This window comes from Amaranthus tricolor, chromosome 12 (assembly GCF_026212465.1).
Source record: "Amaranthus tricolor cultivar Red isolate AtriRed21 chromosome 12, ASM2621246v1, whole genome shotgun sequence".
NCBI lineage: Eukaryota > Viridiplantae > Streptophyta > Magnoliopsida > Caryophyllales > Amaranthaceae > Amaranthus > Amaranthus tricolor.
In genome coordinates this window covers 7,730,112-7,749,203 of record NC_080058.1, presented here as the reverse complement: position 1 = coordinate 7,749,203, position 19,092 = coordinate 7,730,112, and the positions used below count along the sequence as shown (strand labels likewise).

The 19,092-nt window shown below is 34.4% G+C and overlaps 2 protein-coding genes across 2 annotated transcripts; one reads left to right on the top strand and one right to left on the bottom strand.

Moving 5' to 3' along the window:
* The first annotated feature begins 1,357 nt into the window (after nucleotides 1-1,357).
* LOC130828883 (glutathione synthetase, chloroplastic) lies at nucleotides 1,358-9,597 on the top strand. The gene is made up of 12 exons (XM_057694910.1): nucleotides 1,358-1,765; nucleotides 2,429-2,598; nucleotides 5,059-5,134; nucleotides 5,261-5,391; nucleotides 5,662-5,784; nucleotides 5,866-5,947; nucleotides 6,194-6,273; nucleotides 6,415-6,484; nucleotides 7,275-7,396; nucleotides 7,986-8,125; nucleotides 8,200-8,392; nucleotides 8,955-9,597. Exons 1-12 carry the CDS (start codon nucleotides 1,421-1,423, stop codon nucleotides 9,076-9,078), a joined length of 1,656 nt encoding a protein of 551 aa, XP_057550893.1. The 5' UTR covers nucleotides 1,358-1,420; the 3' UTR covers nucleotides 9,079-9,597.
* Nucleotides 9,598-9,856: 259 nt separating this feature from the next.
* Nucleotides 9,857-13,251, bottom strand: LOC130828884 (phosphoglycerate mutase-like protein AT74). Its single transcript, XM_057694911.1, has 2 exons — nucleotides 12,513-13,251; nucleotides 9,857-10,856 (listed from the first exon to the last, which is right to left on the bottom strand). Exons 1-2 carry the CDS (start codon nucleotides 12,985-12,987, stop codon nucleotides 10,375-10,377), a joined length of 957 nt encoding a protein of 318 aa, XP_057550894.1. The 5' UTR covers nucleotides 12,988-13,251; the 3' UTR covers nucleotides 9,857-10,374.
* Nucleotides 13,252-19,092: the final 5,841 nt, after the last annotated feature.

Below are 19,092 nucleotides of genomic sequence, written 5' to 3'. Positions count from 1 at the left end.
TAATTATTATTGATTTTTTATTGGGTGCCACTAGATTTGTCAAACAAATCAGTTTGAGTTCAAGTCATTTATAAACAGGTAAGAAACTGCTTGACCCAAACCTAACCCGCTTAGTCAATTGGTCGAAAATCACAACCCTGACCTGACCTACAATAGATCAGGTTGACCTGATTTCAATCAACTTAACCCTTGTAGAGTTTTTTGTTTTCATTTTAAGGTTTTTAACATCGATCACATTTAATTTTTTAAACCTTAACTTTTCGTGTTTTAGTTGTTTATTTTGTATCTATTATGTATAATAAGAAAATATTAATTGAATCAAGTTTAGGTTATACTTATTGATTTAACTTGAAATTAACTCGTTTAATTAATTGAATTATATAAGTTTGTTTCAGATTTAAAATTTTAATATGAACCTAACCCATTCAATAAACATATTAGGTCGAGTTGACCTATTTAATTAATTGGGTCAAAAAAGTCTCAATCCAAACTCACTTGTTTCGAATTAGATTCAGATCGAATTAGCAAGTTAGATCAAACTTTTAGTTGACATTCAGACTTAGGTGTGACGTTGACGCTCTACAGCTTGGGGTCCACACTTGGTGGCTCGTATAATTGATACTCTATATTTTGTAGGAAAATTTTACATGGTAGCATCTAGTTTTCATGAAACGCCAGTGGTAGCACTTTTGCAAGATTTTTCTATATGGTAGCATCCAGTTTATGCACTATCTAACTGCCGTAACATTTTCCGTTAAATTCTTGTTAATTTCCGTTTAATTCATCATTTTGTTAGATTTTTCCACATGGTAGTATGCAGTTTTTTCTCTCAAATATTTAATTCACCATTTTAACGTTTAATTCATCGATTAATTTATCAACGCTTTTAAATGTTGTAACGATTAAGTAGATATGTATTAGTGCTTGGAATGCAGCTTTTGAACTTATGAAATGCATCTTTTGAGCTTATAAAATGCGCCTTTTAAATTATTTATTAGTGTTTGTAATGCACTTTTTGAACTTTATGATACCGATAATTTGAATGAAAATAAAATTGTTACAACATTTAAGGGCGTTGATAAATTAATTGGTGAATTGAACGTTAAAATGGTGAATTAAACATTTGAGAGCAAAAACTGGATGCTACCATGTGAAAAAATCTTACAAAATAATAAATTAAACAGAAATTAACAAGAATTTAACAGACAATGCTACAGCAATTAGATAGTATATAAACTGGATACTACAAAGTGAAAAATTCTTACAAAAATACTAACATCGGCATGTCATGAAAAGTAGATGAGGGAGAATTTACTTTTTTTATAAGCCGTGCAACAAAGCTCCTCCATGATTCCAATTACCTCATCAATGAGGCAAACTCAAATATTTGCAAAAGCATAAACTACAAATAACTTCTGTTATGGGGAATGGATGCTCCACTTTCTCATTTTCCAATCAAATCCTTTTTATTAACCTACCTTCAACATTAACCATTCATCACAAATTCAATTCTTTCAACAATCATCCCGCTTTTCCAATTCATTCCCACTTCTCGAATCTCAACAGCATATTTATATCTCAATCCCCACCTTCTCTTCCTTTAAAATCTAGCAAAATTGATTCATTAGAAACCCAACAACAAATGTCTCAAGAACCCATCTTTAATCTTCATGATATTAATCCCATTTTGCTTCAGAATTTGACTAATGATGCACTTGTTTGGTCTTCTCTTCATGGACTTGTGGTTGGAGATAGAACTGTTCAGGTTTGTCCCGATTTTTTTGCTTGGTTGTTCAAATTTCCATTTTTGATTTGGGTTTCATTTTGAAGTTATTATGTTCTTTTTATTTGAGCTTAAATTTAAGTTTTTTCATAAAAAGATTAAACAAATGAAAATTGGTTGTAAAGTATTTCAACTGTTGTGCTCTATATGCCCAATTCAATGAACATTGACTGTATTATAGTGGAGGTACTATGAATGTTGAGGGAATTGGGTTTTCTAATTTTTGTAATGGGTAGTTGAAATTAGTAGTTTTTTGATTTGGGGTAGGCCGGAGAACCCCCACACGCAGAGGGGAGAAAAGAAATTAATTCGTCCTGTATGTGGTGAGAATCGAAACTTGGGTGCAAGGAAAAAACCATCGACCACTAAACTAAACCATAATTCTTGAAATTGGTACTTAGTGGCAGTGAAAGGATTTTGTTACATAATGTGGGTTGTTAAAATGCAGTATTTGAGTCCTTAATGTGAGTGATAACATGCAGTGATCAGAAAGTTATATGCTTTATGCTAATGTAAAGGATTCACATAATATTGTTTTTAGTGATTAAAGTTATTCTTAATTTAGAGGGAAATTGGGCATTTTTCATTGGTTGCAAATTGGAGATACTTTTTCAGTGGAACTGAATGTGGGTGATTGACTTGCAGAAATCAGGAACTGTTCCTGGGGTTGGAATGGTTCATGCCCCATTTTCTTTAATTCCTGCATTATTCTCTGAGGATCACTTCAGGGAAGCCTGTGAATTAGCACCTATTTTCAATGAGCTTTTTGATCGTGTGAGTTTGGATGCTAAGTTTCTCCAAGATTCATTATCGAGGTTTGTCTTCGCCATCCTTACTGTTTGGTTGTTGTACATTGCCAAACTTTCGTTTGTATTACTACTGCATTTGTTGTATCTCTCTGCCTCCTATTGTACTTGTACCTTTCCACATTTAGCTCTATTGATAACTGGTGTAGAAAATTAGAATCTTTGAAAAGCTAGAATAGTAATAAAAAATAGGATAGAATCAGTGAACATTTGGATTGTAGTATAGGATGACTATTTTTACCAATGGTTTATTTAGTTGGGTAATCGAAACAACATGTTTGTTATTCAAGGATAAGGTTGTGTACATCCAAGCCTTATGGTTTCACCTGAGCGGAAGCTACTTGGCATTAGGATGAACGGCATGTTGTTTATCCTAAGTTGGATCGTCAAGTGCCAAATCATTATGGTGAACTACATGCATTTACATTGGAATAAAGTCCAGTGAATGTAGGCAGTAAATTAGTATTTCATTTTCAAGGAATGAGTTAAATAAGAGCCAAGTTAATGTCTCTAGGTAGTATGGAACTCTACTAGGCTTTGGCATTTTTTAAAATGATACAAATCAGCTATACCAAATCTATCATAAGCCTATATTCGGTAGCTGTTAACTTTGTTGCAAATGAATTATCTAAAATTCTAATAACTAATTAATGAAGACCAAGCAACATTGGAGTGCATCCAAGTACGCTCCATTCCCTTTTTCTTAAAAGAATTGTCCTCAATTCTCATTTGCAACCTACAGAGAGATCATCAACATTAATAAATTGTTATCACCATGTCGTCCTCTACACCTCTCATGTTGACCCGCTAAGCATAGGCGCCACTCTTTCTCATTATTTGAAATAGAACTTCAACTTCACATTCACCTTCCTTGATCTTATGAACTTCATGCGACCCATCGTTTGTTATCTTCTTGCGCCTCAATTACTTTCTTATCTATCTTTGGTTTCGCCTTTGGTGGAGGAATTGCCTTAAAAGATGGTAACATGGCTTTATAAACACCACGATTATTGATAGTATACTCTATACACGTTGATTTAACCATCAGGAATCACTTTCCTATTCAACTTTGAGGGCCTACTAGCACCAAGTAGCGAATGATGTGCCTCCATTTAACAACTTTGCACAGAATAACTTCCTTGTAAGAAGCAATGGTGAAACTTATTATGAATATGTATGCTACTATGCTTGTCTAACCACTTTAGGTTATGAGGATTAACATGAAAATTTTAGTGCCTCAACAACATCGAAGTCTATGGAAACACTGCCGACTATTCAGTTGATTGAGTGATACTCATTTAAGACATCCTTGTAATTCACACAAAAAGTACCTTCCAATAACTTTCTATCACGTGTCGTATTTTGTCCTTGTCCATACTGCTAAGTAGTGAGCAAATGACATAGACCTAGATGCCGGCCTCGACTGAATCTCTTGTAAAGCTCGAGCATTTGGACACTTCCTTTTTCATTGATTAGTACATGGAATTTAAAATCTATGATATCCTTCTACTGCTTTCATTTACTTGAATTTCCTATGCCAACACCCAATCCCCAAAGAATCTTCGAACCACTCGACATATGTGCATGCTCAATCAGATCACCAATTGGTGTTGCTGACTTTCTAAAAGAACCCTTACCCGAATCAAATTTCGTAGCTTTCTTCTTATGTTGCTTCTCACATGTACACACTAAACTAAATGCCTCGTATGAAGTAGGATTACGCAGCTCTACATGATCACATAAGCCTTCATTATAAGCTCGCCTCCCAAAAACAATATCTAACTTCGTTGCTTCTTTCTAGTCAATTTCACAGTCCCTGCAGATTTGTTAAATGCATCAATGTATTTATCCACGGACTTTTGCAACTTCCTAAACAAATCCCAACTAACGTGCCGGTAATTCGAAGGCGCATACTTCTGCAGTTCTGCTTCATCTTCGTTTTTAGCTTCCCCCAAGTTGGTATCCTTTATTCCCTGCCTACTTGTTGATTTTAGTTCCCCTCAAACCAACTTGCAGCTTGCTTGACTAGTTAAGTCGCCAACTAGAATTTTTCGTCGTTGGATGTATCCTTATAATCAAATTACCTCTCAGAACCACACTACAACTTAAACCGATTGGTTTATGGGCTAGTTTTCTTTTTCCACCATGTCCTCCCATTAGGATTAGACTAATGTTGAAATGTTGTTTACATAATCCCGCAATTGGACAGCGTCCTTGTTTGTGATGGGTAAAATTTAAACCAGAAATCACCAAAAACAAATGAACAATACTCCTGATTCACACAAATCCGCTGCATAGAATGCACTTGAACAACGATCAAGTTATTATGAAATATGGTCCAAGTATGGTTGACATTCACATCCTTGTTTCCTTGGGGTTTTGGTTATCTTTTGTTCAGTTTCTTCATCAATTTAGATTAGCAGATTGTGAATATGATACTCAATTTTACCACTGTTTTTCATAATACAGAACCAAGGAAGTGGATGAATTTACTTCACGATTGTTAGATATTCATTCGAAGATGATTGATATGAATAAGAAAGAGGTGAGTGTATCTCTACTGTGTAGTGTTTAACTTAGATGACAAACTGGAATTACAATTCCTTGTTTCTGGGCAAATAACGTAAAATTCTTTGTGAAGTTTGGGATCTGATCAATTTGTGGCATCCAGGAAATACGCTTAGGCTTACATCGCTCAGATTACATGCTTGACGCACAAACCAAGTCACTTCTCCAAATAGAGTTTAATACAATCTCATCTTCATTTTGTGGACTTACTTGCCTTGTCAGTGAACTTCACAGGTAAAGCTGATAGAACTTTGATTGCCCTCTGGAATCTGAATTACAATTACTGAATTGATCCAAAGATCCATAAGTGATTCAAAACTACTTTTAATGATTTATGACCATCATAGTGAAAAATACGCTTTCGGTCACAGTTGCTGTACAGTCGTAAAACGGATTTTGCAGTCAATATGGGTGATCCGGCAGCTCACCTGCTGTTGATGCTATTCCTATATTCTTATTTGTTAATTGCAAACACCTGCTGACAGATTAAAATATGTAATGTAGGACTCTGCTTAGTCACTATGGAAGCCAGCTTCAATTAGACTTCAAAAAGGTCCCTGAAAATTTTGCTGTTCATCAGTTTGCAAAAGCATTAGCTGAAACTTGGCGAGAGTACAATAATCCGAGGTTTGATATTCTTAACAGCCCCTCATTTGTGTTCCTGGTGTCTCGTTCTTGTACAAATCACAGCATTGTTCAAATCGACAGGGCAGCTGTTCTAGTTGTGGTTCAACCTGAGGAACGCAACATGTATGACCAGCTTTGGCTTTCTACAGTATTGAAGGAAAGATATCCTTTTTCCTGTTTCTAACAACATGTGGAAAGATGGTTATCTAAGTTTTCAGCATTTAATTTTTGATTCTAAAATTTTTGAATCTCTTGAATGGTCGATGTATGCCTCGGAAGATACTTGAACAAACTTATTTGAAGAATCATCCAGATTATCGGGTGCATTTTTAAAGATTTATTTAGCATTTGTTTTTGAGGGATTTGTTTGAAGTCTTTATGCCTTGGTTTTTCTTAACTGTGTAATACACATGGTGTTGCATCTATCAGAAAAACATTGGCAGAAATTGATGCAGAGGGAGAGTTGTCACCTGATGGAACGCTTATTGTGTACGTGAACACAAGGACATTGTGCCTCTCTTTTTCGTCTTCCCACTTAGAATTTTCTTTTATATGCTTTGCTTATGGCTGAGGTGTCTGTTGTAGCTCTTATCATTACAAATTTCTAACTTTATCTCTGAACACTTGCAGAGGTGGGGAAGCAATTGCAGCTGTGTATTTTAGAGCTGGTTACACACCTACTGATTATCCTTCTGAGTTGGTCAGTACCCCTGCTGCGGTTTATATTGATTTCATGTTTTCCTAGATGTTTTGTGCTTTCTGTCGTGAATTTGGTACCAGATTTGTTCAACAATGTGGCCGCAATCTTCTTATCTCTATTGATAAGAGTATGTTCTGTCATCTTTTAACCCTCCGATCATAGCTTTTATGAGCGGGATATGCTGGTTATGGTGATGATGATGATGATTTATTCAACAATGTGTCTTCATCCATGAGCAAGCAAATGCATTAGTGATTATAGCCTAGTCTTTGCCTCACAGTGATGGTAGACCTTCAACTTTTGGTTAATTTTTCACGACTGTGCATATAGCAGATGCGCAGCTTCCGTTCAAATTGCTTGCTAGTGATAATTAAGGATGTTTTAGGGATCCGATTAATACACTGAAATGGCTTTTCATTTAGTTCTGCTTTACTTTACGCCATCCCTTTTATTTTTTTATAAGATTTTAGTGCTTTTTGAGTTGAGTAGGGAAAAATTGAAGGGTCTGAGGGAGTATTATTTGCTGACTTTAATCTATCACCTAAATAGTAGTGTAGAGCTATGCTACTTGGACTCGGGTACCGATGTCGAATACTGGTATGTGTCCAAGTTTCGGATATGTCTAAATATTCAATTTTATGCCTTAAATGATGTGTCTAAGTGTCATAACAATGTCCAAGCATCAAGGATCGGACACGGGTACGTGAAGCAAAATGAAGAGTCCGAGTAACATAGGTGTAGAGAATATTTCAAACAATGTCTTACTTCAGTGTTAGTGATATGACCACAGGAATGGAGAGCTAGGCTGTTGATGGAACAGTCGTCTGCTGTGAAATGTCCTTCCATTGCCTATCATTTAGCTGGTAGCAAGAAGATTCAGCAGGAGCTTGCAAAACCTGATGTACTCGAAAGGTAATCCTTGAGTTTTATGCAGATTTATAACTTGAACTATTCCTTTAACTTAAAACAGCAAAATTGTGTCGAACTGTTAGAAAAGCTAACTGCTTCTTCCAGAATTTTATCGTTACTACGGAATTTCCTTTTTTCTTCATTGGAACTGTGTTCCTGGTAAAGCGTGTTGTCATTTCATAGTTACATGGAACGTGGAACGTAGCCACATTCCCCGATCCAAGAATGTCCATCCCTAATCATCACAAAATGTGACCCAAATCGCTCAAGGTGACATCCGGGTGTAGAAGACCTTTAAAAAAAGTTATTTTGTCCTTTATTTACAAATTAAAGAAAAAACAATTTCTTAAAGCATAATGTATCTCGTACCCAACTGTTCCTGAGTCAATCTAGGTTGCCCTCCGTGTTGCAGTTCCTGTTCCCCGTTCCAAACCGAATGTCGTTCCAGGTAACAATGTGTCACTTTTCTGAATTAAGTATGTGTTAGGCTTTGTAAAATTCAGCCATTGATCCTTAACGTCATACTTTCTTGGTAGATGAGAAAATGGCATCCAGAACTTTGAATTTGACCTTGGCAATGTCTATTAAGCAGGTTCCTCGATAACAAAGAGGAAATAGCCAAACTTCGTAAATGCTTCGCGGGCCTGTGGAGTTTAGATGATACCGAAGTTATTTCAGATGCAATTGAAAGACCTCAGTTATACGTTATGAAACCACAGAGAGAGGGAGGAGGTATTTCTACATGGAAACTAAATTACTTGCTTATATGAATGTGACTTATAATTATGGACTTTTGTTCTACGTAGGAAACAACATTTATGGAAATGATATGAGGGAAGCACTTTTAAGAATACGAAAGGAAGGATCGGAAGAGGATGCTGCATACATCCTCATGCAAAGGATTTTTCCATCTGTTTTTCCTGCCCTTCTGGTACGAGAAGGCATTTGTTATAAAGATCATGCTATATCGGAGCTTGGAATTTATGGTGCTTATTTAAGGTATACTCCCTCTATCCTTACGAAATTGCACCTACTTCTTTTTCGGATGGTTTATCCCACATTGACGAATTAAAGATGATGTGCATACTTTATAAGTTATTGGAATTCTTCTTCCCATTGCCATATGGTTTTGGGATAGTATATATCTTCTTGGCTTATGAAGTGTGTGCACCTTGTGTCTCCCCATTAATATGCTGGCATTCACAATAAGTCCAGCCTAATTTAACACTTCTAGTTAAGATTGTCTCACACTACGGAAATTTTCTTAACAACCCTTTTGGTAGTTAATACAAATAGTGCTATTGGTAATTATCTTCTTGGAGTAAGAGTATCCTTGAAGAAGAGCACAAGTTGAAGTATTGCCATATGATTCTTCTTGCAAAATTATGTATAAATTCATTGAAAAGTACCACTAGAGTTGTTTACTAAAAGGATTGCTATTGCATCTTGACAACCATACGTTCGATTGACCTATCTTGAGATATATCATTTGTTGCATGAGTAAAAATGCCGTGGCTTGGTTTGAAATTCGATCTCATCGAGATTTGTGATGATTGTGCAGAAGCAAAGAGAAGATTATCATGAATGAGCAATGTGGGTACTTGATGCGGACTAAGGTTTCTTCTTCAGACGAGGGCGGGGTTGCAGCTGGTTTTGCTGTCTTAGACAGTATATATCTAGCTTGAGAGCTCGAAGAGAAAAAAAATCATGATTTCTGAAATTCGGCATTTACAGATGCATTGATAGCTCTTTTGGCTAGACCGTGAAGGTAAAACAAGATCGTGGCTCCAAATAGAGAAATTAGTGGTATTGCAAAATGCAGGGAGATGAATCCAAATCATTGTCAAATTAATTTAAAGTTTTTGTTTTTGATGTCATTAGTTACAATGTTTTTAGGTTCCATTTATTACACAAGGCATAGTAAAGAAAGCATGGAACTCTTGGCTTAAATTTCACTCCCTAGACAATTTATTTGTTAAGAACACATCATCCTTCTTGTTCCTCATAGCTTTCATCCCACATATGGGGTTTAGCTACATGAATACATTAATATAAATTATTTATATGCATTCCATTTATATTTTCCGTGTAGCTACGTCTTATTATCTTTCTCGAGCTGAGGGACTCCTTTGGTCGCGCTCTCCTTTATAGGTATGAGTTGCCGCCGTCCTTCCTTTTCCAGACCCTGTCCATAGTTAATCTATGAGCGGAATACACTGGGTAGGATGATGATAATGAATACATTAATATAAATTTATAAAAAAAATATTTACAAACCCTAACTTGTAAATTGTTTATTATCCTACATTAATAAATATTAACACTTAAAAAGTTATATAATCAAGTCTTTGATTAACTTTTAAAGAAGTTTTTGTTTACTTTAATAGCTTAAGGTGGTGGACACTAAGGCCGGTGGTTGTAGGCGACAAGGCTTGGGTATTGTGCGATCATATCCGCGCAAGTGCTTCCAACCCGATACACCTTAATAAATCGTACCAAAATTACACACAACATTTCCAGTTATTTACCAGGAAGTGCAGCCAAACACTTCAGCAGTGAGAGAAATACATTACAGAAGAAGAAACAAAACAGAGCAAGATACAATAGTGTAGCAAATTCTAAACAAAGAATACAATAAACTGGGGGCTGAACATGGATTGAACATCCCAAATTCAACTCAATTAATCAAGTGACACGGTAAGCAGCTTTTGTGAGAAATTTGATCAAAAGGGGAATTATATAGAGCTATTCTTGTGAAAAACCATCTCCTGGTAACACCACCTCAAACAAGGAACCTATATTCTCATAATATGTATGAGATAGGCTACTTAAAGCATGTATAAATTCTCATAATATGTATGAGATGGGCTACTTAAAGCATGTATAAGATGCGTCTCTCGGAGAGACCGTCTCATACAACAATTTGTGTCAAAAAATATACAAGCAATGAAGCACCAGCCAGTACAATTTGAATCAAGTGTTCAAGATTCGAGAGGGTTATGTTCATCTTCAACATAAATATTGTGATTCCTTTCAAGTTTTCCCGTCTGACCACATTTTTCGGTGACATTAGACCCATCTTCTGAACTATCCGGATCTTCAAGCTGATCAAAGAAACCATCAAGGTACCAACTACAATTTTCATTCCATTCGCCCTTCTTAGCGTGGGCTCTCCACTTCTGGTCAGCTACCATTTCAGGAGAGAGCCCCCATTCCAGCAACTCTTCCTCTGAATGGTTAATAGCCAGGCTGTACTCTCCCCCTTCGCCTAATTCCATTATTCGATACTCACAGTTTCCCGGATTGTTGAGGAGTTCAAACTGTTCAACTGTCCACTTGAACCACTTCATCAGAAAGACTCGTGATAATAGTCCGTGTGTTACTATTACAAGGTTTAGTTCATGGTCAGGGTCATGATGAAGTCGGCTCATGTCTATGTCCCTCCATAATGATTCCATGAAACCTGTAATTGCGGTTAACTGTCAGTTATAATATAGTTAACATTAAAACAACAAAGCAAGTAGAATCGCCAAAAAAACGTTCATCCAGCCAAGTAACTAATGTACTTCACATTGAAGTACTTCCTGGTTACCACAATACATTGGTTGAAAAGTGAAATCAATTTTCAAAAGCAAGATAAAAAACAGGAGGATTAACATATAATACCCAAATAGATTGCTATATGAACAAATATGCTTGCTCATAACCTAAAATAGAGACTTTTCAAGGATTTTGTATGTTTCCTCCTGGTTTGTAGTTATTAAAGATTGTCCATTCATGTCTTTAACATCCAGTTTACCACCAAGTGACTCATAAGTCATAACACAAACTCCTTAAAAAAATAACTACAGATCAGTCAACTTTCATCAAAAGAAAATAAAAGAAAGTTGAGGTGTAATCAAATCAGCTTTCAGTAATCAAATGTATTTTCCTGCAAAAACCTTGACACAGTAATAGATTACAGAATACTTGTTAAAACAAATTAGATCGTGCAAGTTGTACCATAAGTAAGAGAACACATCTTAACATTGCTATGAATATTATTGTTCTTTTTAGTGGTCCAAAGAAATTATCAACCAATAAAATACTAAAACTAGATTTGACTTTCTTTTGCAATATAAATATTACATTGACTTCTATAAAAACAAAAAACTCAACCTTAGAGCTATCACTACATGAGAGCAAACAACCCAATGTCTTGATTGGCATAAAATAACTATCAAACAATGGAAATTCCACCCAATACCATTGAATGAGACAAGATAGTAAAGTCAAAAGAAAGTAAAGTAAAATCAAACAATTTGCGAATTACAGCCTTAACTTTATGCCTTTTACAAATCATAGCTTTGATTTTTTTTTTTATTTTTTCGAATAACAACCACAAAATAATCGATGTCTACAGCATTCAGGCCAAATCAGGATTCCGGTCACTTAACCTAAATTCCAACCGTACATTGATACTTTAGTGGCTGTAATTAAAAAAAAAAAACATTAAGATTGTAATTCACAAATGACCTAGATTTTAAGCCGGGCAAATCGCAAATAATTCATTAAGTGTAAGAGCAGGAGATGACATATGTTAGCAAAACTCTCAGCAAACATCCAGATATTCATCCACAATAAATCCCCTGAAATTTAATCGCCACCCAATTTTTCCTACTACTGTCACTCAAGTATTTCCAACTGATACATTTTCTAAATCAATACCAACTCATATCTTACAAAAATAACAAATGCAATATCACAACCTTTTAAAAAATATCAAAGTAAAATCAATAATTTTAAAAACAAAGAATTCAAAATCACACATTAATAAAAAATTTAAATGCAAAATCACAACTTAAATAAAAAATAAAAATGTAAATATCACAACTTTATAGAAATAGAATTGTAAGATCACAGTTTATTCTAGAACACATATGCACTTATTTTCCACTGTGCTCATAATTGAGAAAGACAAACAAAAAATCAAATTATGAATCCATCAATCTTAACTTCCATAAATTATAATCACTAAAATCAAATCAACTTATAAAACAATCATAATAATCAAATTCTCAAACATTCACAAATCAATGCCAAAAAATAAAAGAAAAAAAAATGGAATAAGAATTCATACTTGAAACACGATCATAAACATCAGCAGCAGATTCACCTTCAGGAAATCGATAAAAGAATCTCCCAAATTTTTCCCTAGTTTGTTTGATAGCCGTCATTCTTTCTTGCACTTGAAAATTCCCGAAATCCTGTTCTCTAATCCTACACTCTTCTCTAACACCAATAACTCTCTTTCTAGGAAATGCCCTTCCGATCTCTCTAAGAGTTGATCGGGCCCTCTCATATGGTGAAACGTAGAAATAGACTCGCCAAGCAGAGGCGGCATTAGCGTCAAAAGAAGAAGCATCTAGTAATTGTCGGATTGATTGACCAGCAACACGAGCTTGAGAAATACCTTGAGGAGTAAGTGGGATCTTGTGATCGGGAGTTGTTGAGTATGCTTTAGAATCAAGGTTACCTTGGCTTTCGCCATGGCGGACTAGTATGATTCGTTTAGGGAGTTTGTGATGGTGGTGATGGGATGGTATGTGACCCATTTATGGTGGTGATTAATTTAAGGGTTTAATGGTGGTTTGATTACTGATAATTATGATTATTATTGATTGATTTGTGATGGGTTTTCTAGGTTTCTGTTAGGAATGTTTTGAGAATTGAGATTGATGTTTTGGGTTGAATGATGTTAAGGGTTTGTGTTAGGGGGTGGGATTTTATGGGTTTAGTCCTTACGAGAGGGAGGGGAAAAGACGTGTTTTTGTAGATTAAGAATTAAGAAATGCAAACAGCCATTGTTTATGAACCATGTCTCCATCATATAAGTTCATTGTTTATATAATCATACTCGCTCACTTTTTACTTTTTACTCTTAATTTATATCTAATTTTTAATATATGAGTTAAATAATAATTATGTGGATTCTTGTTTTATTTTTTGGAACAGTACCTATTAAATTAAATAAGATCAAGAGTAATCAAGGATACAAGACTTTGAGGGAAGGGGTACATATAGATAGTATCACCTATAGAACTCAAGTTTCACCTAGCCACCATATGAGCAGCGGTGTTGTCACTACGACGAACCACTCTACGCTTAACGCCCCTAAACGAGATCAGCAACGAGCGGATCCTATCAAGGAGGACAAAAAACGAGAGTAGCCAGATGTGGTTCTAGAGATCTCCTTGAAAACATATGCATTATCCCCCTATAAGGTGTATATGAGAGAAACCCATTCTGATGGCTAACTCCACTCCAAAGACAGCGACAATAAGTCCACTTACAGTAGCAGACCATGTCGCGGGTACTCTTCGAACATCAGCAGCGATCAGATTACCTTGAGCATCACGACACACAGCTCCCAAGCCCCTATCGATACTATTTACCACATGAGCATCTACATTAATTTTAACCCAATTAGTATCTGGAGGAGACCATTGGGTAGGCAAAGAGATGGACCGACCTCGAGGAGCAAAGACCTTTCTAGAGTAGAAATTGTATTCCCGGACCATGGTTGTGAAGCTAATAATAGTATCAACAATGTTCTTAGGACAATCTTCAAAGATCACTTTATTTCTCATAAACCATATTGCCCACAGAGCAGTAGCGATCAAGACCAATATGTCATTGGAAGAATTTTCCACCAGCCACCCAAACATGTCTTTGAAGGAAGTTCTAGGGGCCCTTGCGAGCAGTAAGCCTTCGGGATGATCATCTAATACCGCCTTATTCAATTTGCAATCTACTAGGGCATGACATATGGATTCTACATCTTCCTGGCATCGACCACATAATGGTGATTGGGTAATGTGTCTTCTGAAACGTTCCTGGTTGGTAGCAAGGCTTCCCTTACAGACTCTCTAAAAGAAATGACGCATTTTAGGTAGGCAATCTAAGTTCCACAGCTTCGACCAAGTTCTATCAGTAGCACCAGTATGAGCATTTGCTTGGGCATTTAATACACCTAATCTACATAGCCAATAGCCTGACTTAACAGTATATCGACCAACCTTAGTATGTAACCGAAAGAGACTATCAACAGGCTAATTGCGAGACAAGGGAATACTCAGAATAGCCTCGCGGGTGTCATTATCAATCTCATTCCCAAGATTTATTAAATTCCAATGACCACTATTGAAATCAAGCAGATCACTTACACGCATCAACCCATTAGTTGCACCATTGCGATCCAAGCTACATGCTCCTCCATGCATAGGAATCCACTTATCAGCATAGGCGTCTATAGAGAGCCCATTACCCACTCTCCGGCATAATCCCTTTATAAGCAACAATTTCACCCCCCAAAGACTCCACCATGTGTAACTAGGGTCGTACCCTCTTAGAGCATTACGAACATCTGAGCGTTTAAAGTACCGAGCTTTGAGAATTGCAGCAAGAAGTGGGCACTCACCGTGGTGGATACGCCAAATCTGTTTAGCTAAGAGAGCAAAATTAAAGCATCCAATGTCTCGAAAACCCAAGCCCCCCATATTCTCAGGAAGGCAAAGGTTTTCCCAGCTATGCCAGTGTATTTTTGGGTTGCCATTTCTCGAACCCCACTAAAATTTTCCCACCATAGAGTTAATATCATTGATCACTCCTTTCGGAATGCCAAAAATGCTCATGAGATAGGGGGGAATACATTGAATGACGGCCTTGATCAAAACCTCCTTGCTGGGACAAGATAAAAACTTTTCTTTCCACCCTTGGAGCTTCTTCCAGATCCTCTCCTTAACGTTAGCAAAGATGGCTTTCTTCGATCTTCCCACAATGGTAGGAAGTCCAAGATACTTGCCATGCCAGTTCACTTCCGTAACACTAAGTCTGGTTGTTATCTCAGATCTTAAGCTAGGCAGAATATTCTTGTTAAAGGAGATTTGAGTCTTATTATAATTAACTTTTTGACCAGAAGCTTGCTCATAAGTGCTAATAATGTTAGCTATATTGGAGCATTCTAGCATAGACGCATTAGCAAAAATGATACTATCATCAGCAAAAAATGAATGAGAAATAGTTGGGGCACCTCGACAAACTCGGACTCCGTGAATATCTTTCAACCTGTCATATCTTCCACTTCGTTGAACATTGATTTCAATAACTCTTCCATTGCAGGTATTTCTAAGTGTCTCTTGTACTTTCTCTTTTCATCACCGAAACAAATGTAATAAACTAATATTTAGCACAAGGTATATTATTTTTATAAACTTTGGAAAATGAGGTACCCAACATATTTACTTGTTTTGTGAGTTTGATTGTTGATACATGATCAAAGAAGTTGGAAAAAATTTTCTCACAGATTTGATACATAAATAGATTTCAGCTTCTTTTAATTTAGTATTTATCATCGTCATCATATTAGTGTATCCGGCTCACACAAAATATGATCAAAGTCTATGAAGCGATGTAAGACATGACCCATAGAGGAGAACATTTTCCCATACAACAAGACGAGTCTAACTGCAAATTGGTAGAATTTTCTTTTTAATCTAGTCGACAAACTCCTATCACATAGCACCTTGCATTACATCTTTTATCAATCTCTCAATTGTTGTGGATTACTAATCCTAAATTAATTAAAATTCGTCGTTTTCGCAAGAACATCAGCGCCAATGATTAATTGAGGTTCTCCCATTTGCTCTTTCCCACTAAAATTGAACCGTAAGTATTTGATTTTAGAGCGACTTATTCACAACGCTTTTCCTTCTAGAGTCGCCCTCTAATACTCTAGCCTTGCATTGACTTGTTAATTAATCTTGACAAAATACATTCAGTGAATAGTATTGGCTAAGGAATACTTTCACGAATATGCTTGGATAATTCATCAAGTATTATAGCAAATAAAAATTGACTTAAGATCGATCCTTGGTGCAAACCCACCTCTACTAGAAAGGGCTTAGTTGTGCCTACAGGTGGTTGCATGCTAGTTGTGGTTTCATCATACATATGATGTATTACCTTAATATATTGCATTGTTCTTTTAGCATCGAGGTTATTGCATATAATAATTCTTGATATACTATATATAATTTTTTTTTTCTCTATACTTTTCTATCTAACATATGACGCTAATACTTTCTTTGATTTATATTCCCTCCGAATCAATTTAGATGTCCTATTTGCTTAGCACGGTTATTAAGGATGATGTGGGGTCCATTAAAAAGGGTAAGTTGTAAAGGGTAAGTAGTGAAGGGTAGTTGGGTAAGTAAGGTATATGGGGGTATATTCGTAATTACTTGTGTGAACTAAGGATATTTAGGTAAAAAAAGATTGACAAAAATAGAAATGAGACAACTAAAAAGACTTTGCCAAATAAGGAAATGGGACAACTAAATTGGTTCGGAGGGAGTATTAATTATCAATCTATAATAATAATAATAATAATAATAATAATAATAATAATAATAATTATTATTATTATTATTATTATTATTATTATTACTAAAACAAAACACGGATGACATCATCACTTTTTTAAATTGCTTATGTGTCACCACCTCAATAAAAGTTTTCCCTCCAAAACTCAATGATGATGTCATTGTTATTTATATTATGACTAATATTTATATCTTTGACTTTACTACTTTGTAATTATGACTATAATATTATCCATACTGATTGATTTTTTACTTTTTAGGTTATATACTTATATTATTTAATGTATTAGAAAACATTGTATTTCATTTTTTTTTCAATTATTTATAAAATCTTTTCAATTTTATTTATTAAATGACTATAAAATCTTAATTTATACAAATATGTTAGAAATTTAAATAAAGTCGTATAAATATCACAAAGACACTATCTAGTAATTTATAGAAGTATAAAGTTACATGGTAATAGTTATCAACTTACTACTTGAAAAAATAGTGATTAAATTTAAAAGTAAACTAAATTATAAAACTTCACATGAAAGTATATGCGTGTAAGATTGTAATTAAATTGTAACTTTGCAAGGGTAAGCTTTTTGAAATTTGAGAATTGAGTCTAGTAATTTGTTGGCATTGTTGAAATTTTGTAAGGTGGATGGCTTATTATTTGTTATTAACTCATTTCATAATGCAATGCTTTTTCTTTTTCTTTTTCTTTTGGCGTGTGTTCAACAATTAAAATGGTTGATTCTTTCTCCATTTAAACTACAGCTAGATTGTCTAATACCATCAAACATCTCTTTCTCATGCACTACCTATTTTTTTATGACTTTTTTTTTCCTTCTAATTTTTTTTTTCTTTTTTTTTTCTGATTTTTTCTCCTTTGATGGTAATATGACTCATTAATTATAATGTTTTTCCTCTCATGTAATCTCCACTTTAAAGTACCCAATACTCCAATTATTCTTATCTTAGTTTTTAAGTTTCATCTTTTAAAAATATAATTTTTAATATTACACAATTCTCACAAGGAATGAATTAAGAGGATTAAGAAGGATATATAATTATAACTTTTTTATCATTAAACAATAATAATATTTTACTATTAATTAATCACTTTTTAATATTTCTTAGTTATGTTATATCAAGATAGTGTAAGTATGAAGTATAAGAGATTGTCTTATTAATCAAAATACAGTTTTACAATTCCATTGAAGGAGTAGATAGTTAGATGGTGATAGTTTTTATATGTACCATTGAATAGTATTCATCAACTCTTAATTTATAATTTATTTTTAATTTATAAATTAAAACATAGTTAAATATAATCTTATTTGATTCATCTTCACATAAAATATATTACTATTTATTTTTTAAGTTTTTAATTATGTACTATTAGAGATATTAAATATTTCTATTAAATAAATATATTGACAAATATAAAAAAAAAATTAAAAAAGCAAATGGGACGTATAAACGAATGGAATACAACATTCCTGACGAATTTTGACGGCGTTATGTACTTTGGAAGCTAAGGTACACAGACACAGTTGACAAATGATACGATTATTGAATACGTTCATGCATGTGCCTGCAGGTTGCAGGTGGCATAGTTGACTTATGATTATAATTTGACGGACCGTGTCACATTAATTAATTGTCGTTATATTTACAAATGATGATTTCATTAAGAAATTTCAAAATTGGCCTAAATTTATTATTTGACAAATTAAAAATTTTCAAATTTAAATTTGAATCAAATTTTACCATTATTTTTAAAGTAATTAAAATTGAGAATTTGAGAATAACTACCCAAATCTTATCATTCTTAAATTCTTCATTTATAAACTCATAATTAAAATTCATAATTTAAAATGAAATATTTATAACCAAACATTGCATTATTTTATTTTATTTCGGACTAATTTCAATATTCTAGTGCTCTAGCAATGATACCAATTTACATTTTCCAGTATTATTGTGCAAATTTCTTTGGGCATTACTATACTTTGCAGTCTTTCTAATTTTGTCGCCATACCTTATATATTGAACTTTCAAAATTACTCCTGGTTACTTTATAAACCTTTAATCTCTAATATCTCACTAAAAACTCTCTCCAAACACTCATTGAACTAAAACAAGCTAAAACTAAAAGTCGGATTACTGTGGCAAATGAAAATAATCACCAAAATGATTCTGTAAGCATCGATCAACGATCATTCATTTAAAAAAACGTGTGTTGAAATTTGATACATGTTTACTTTTTTGCTATAACTTTTAATA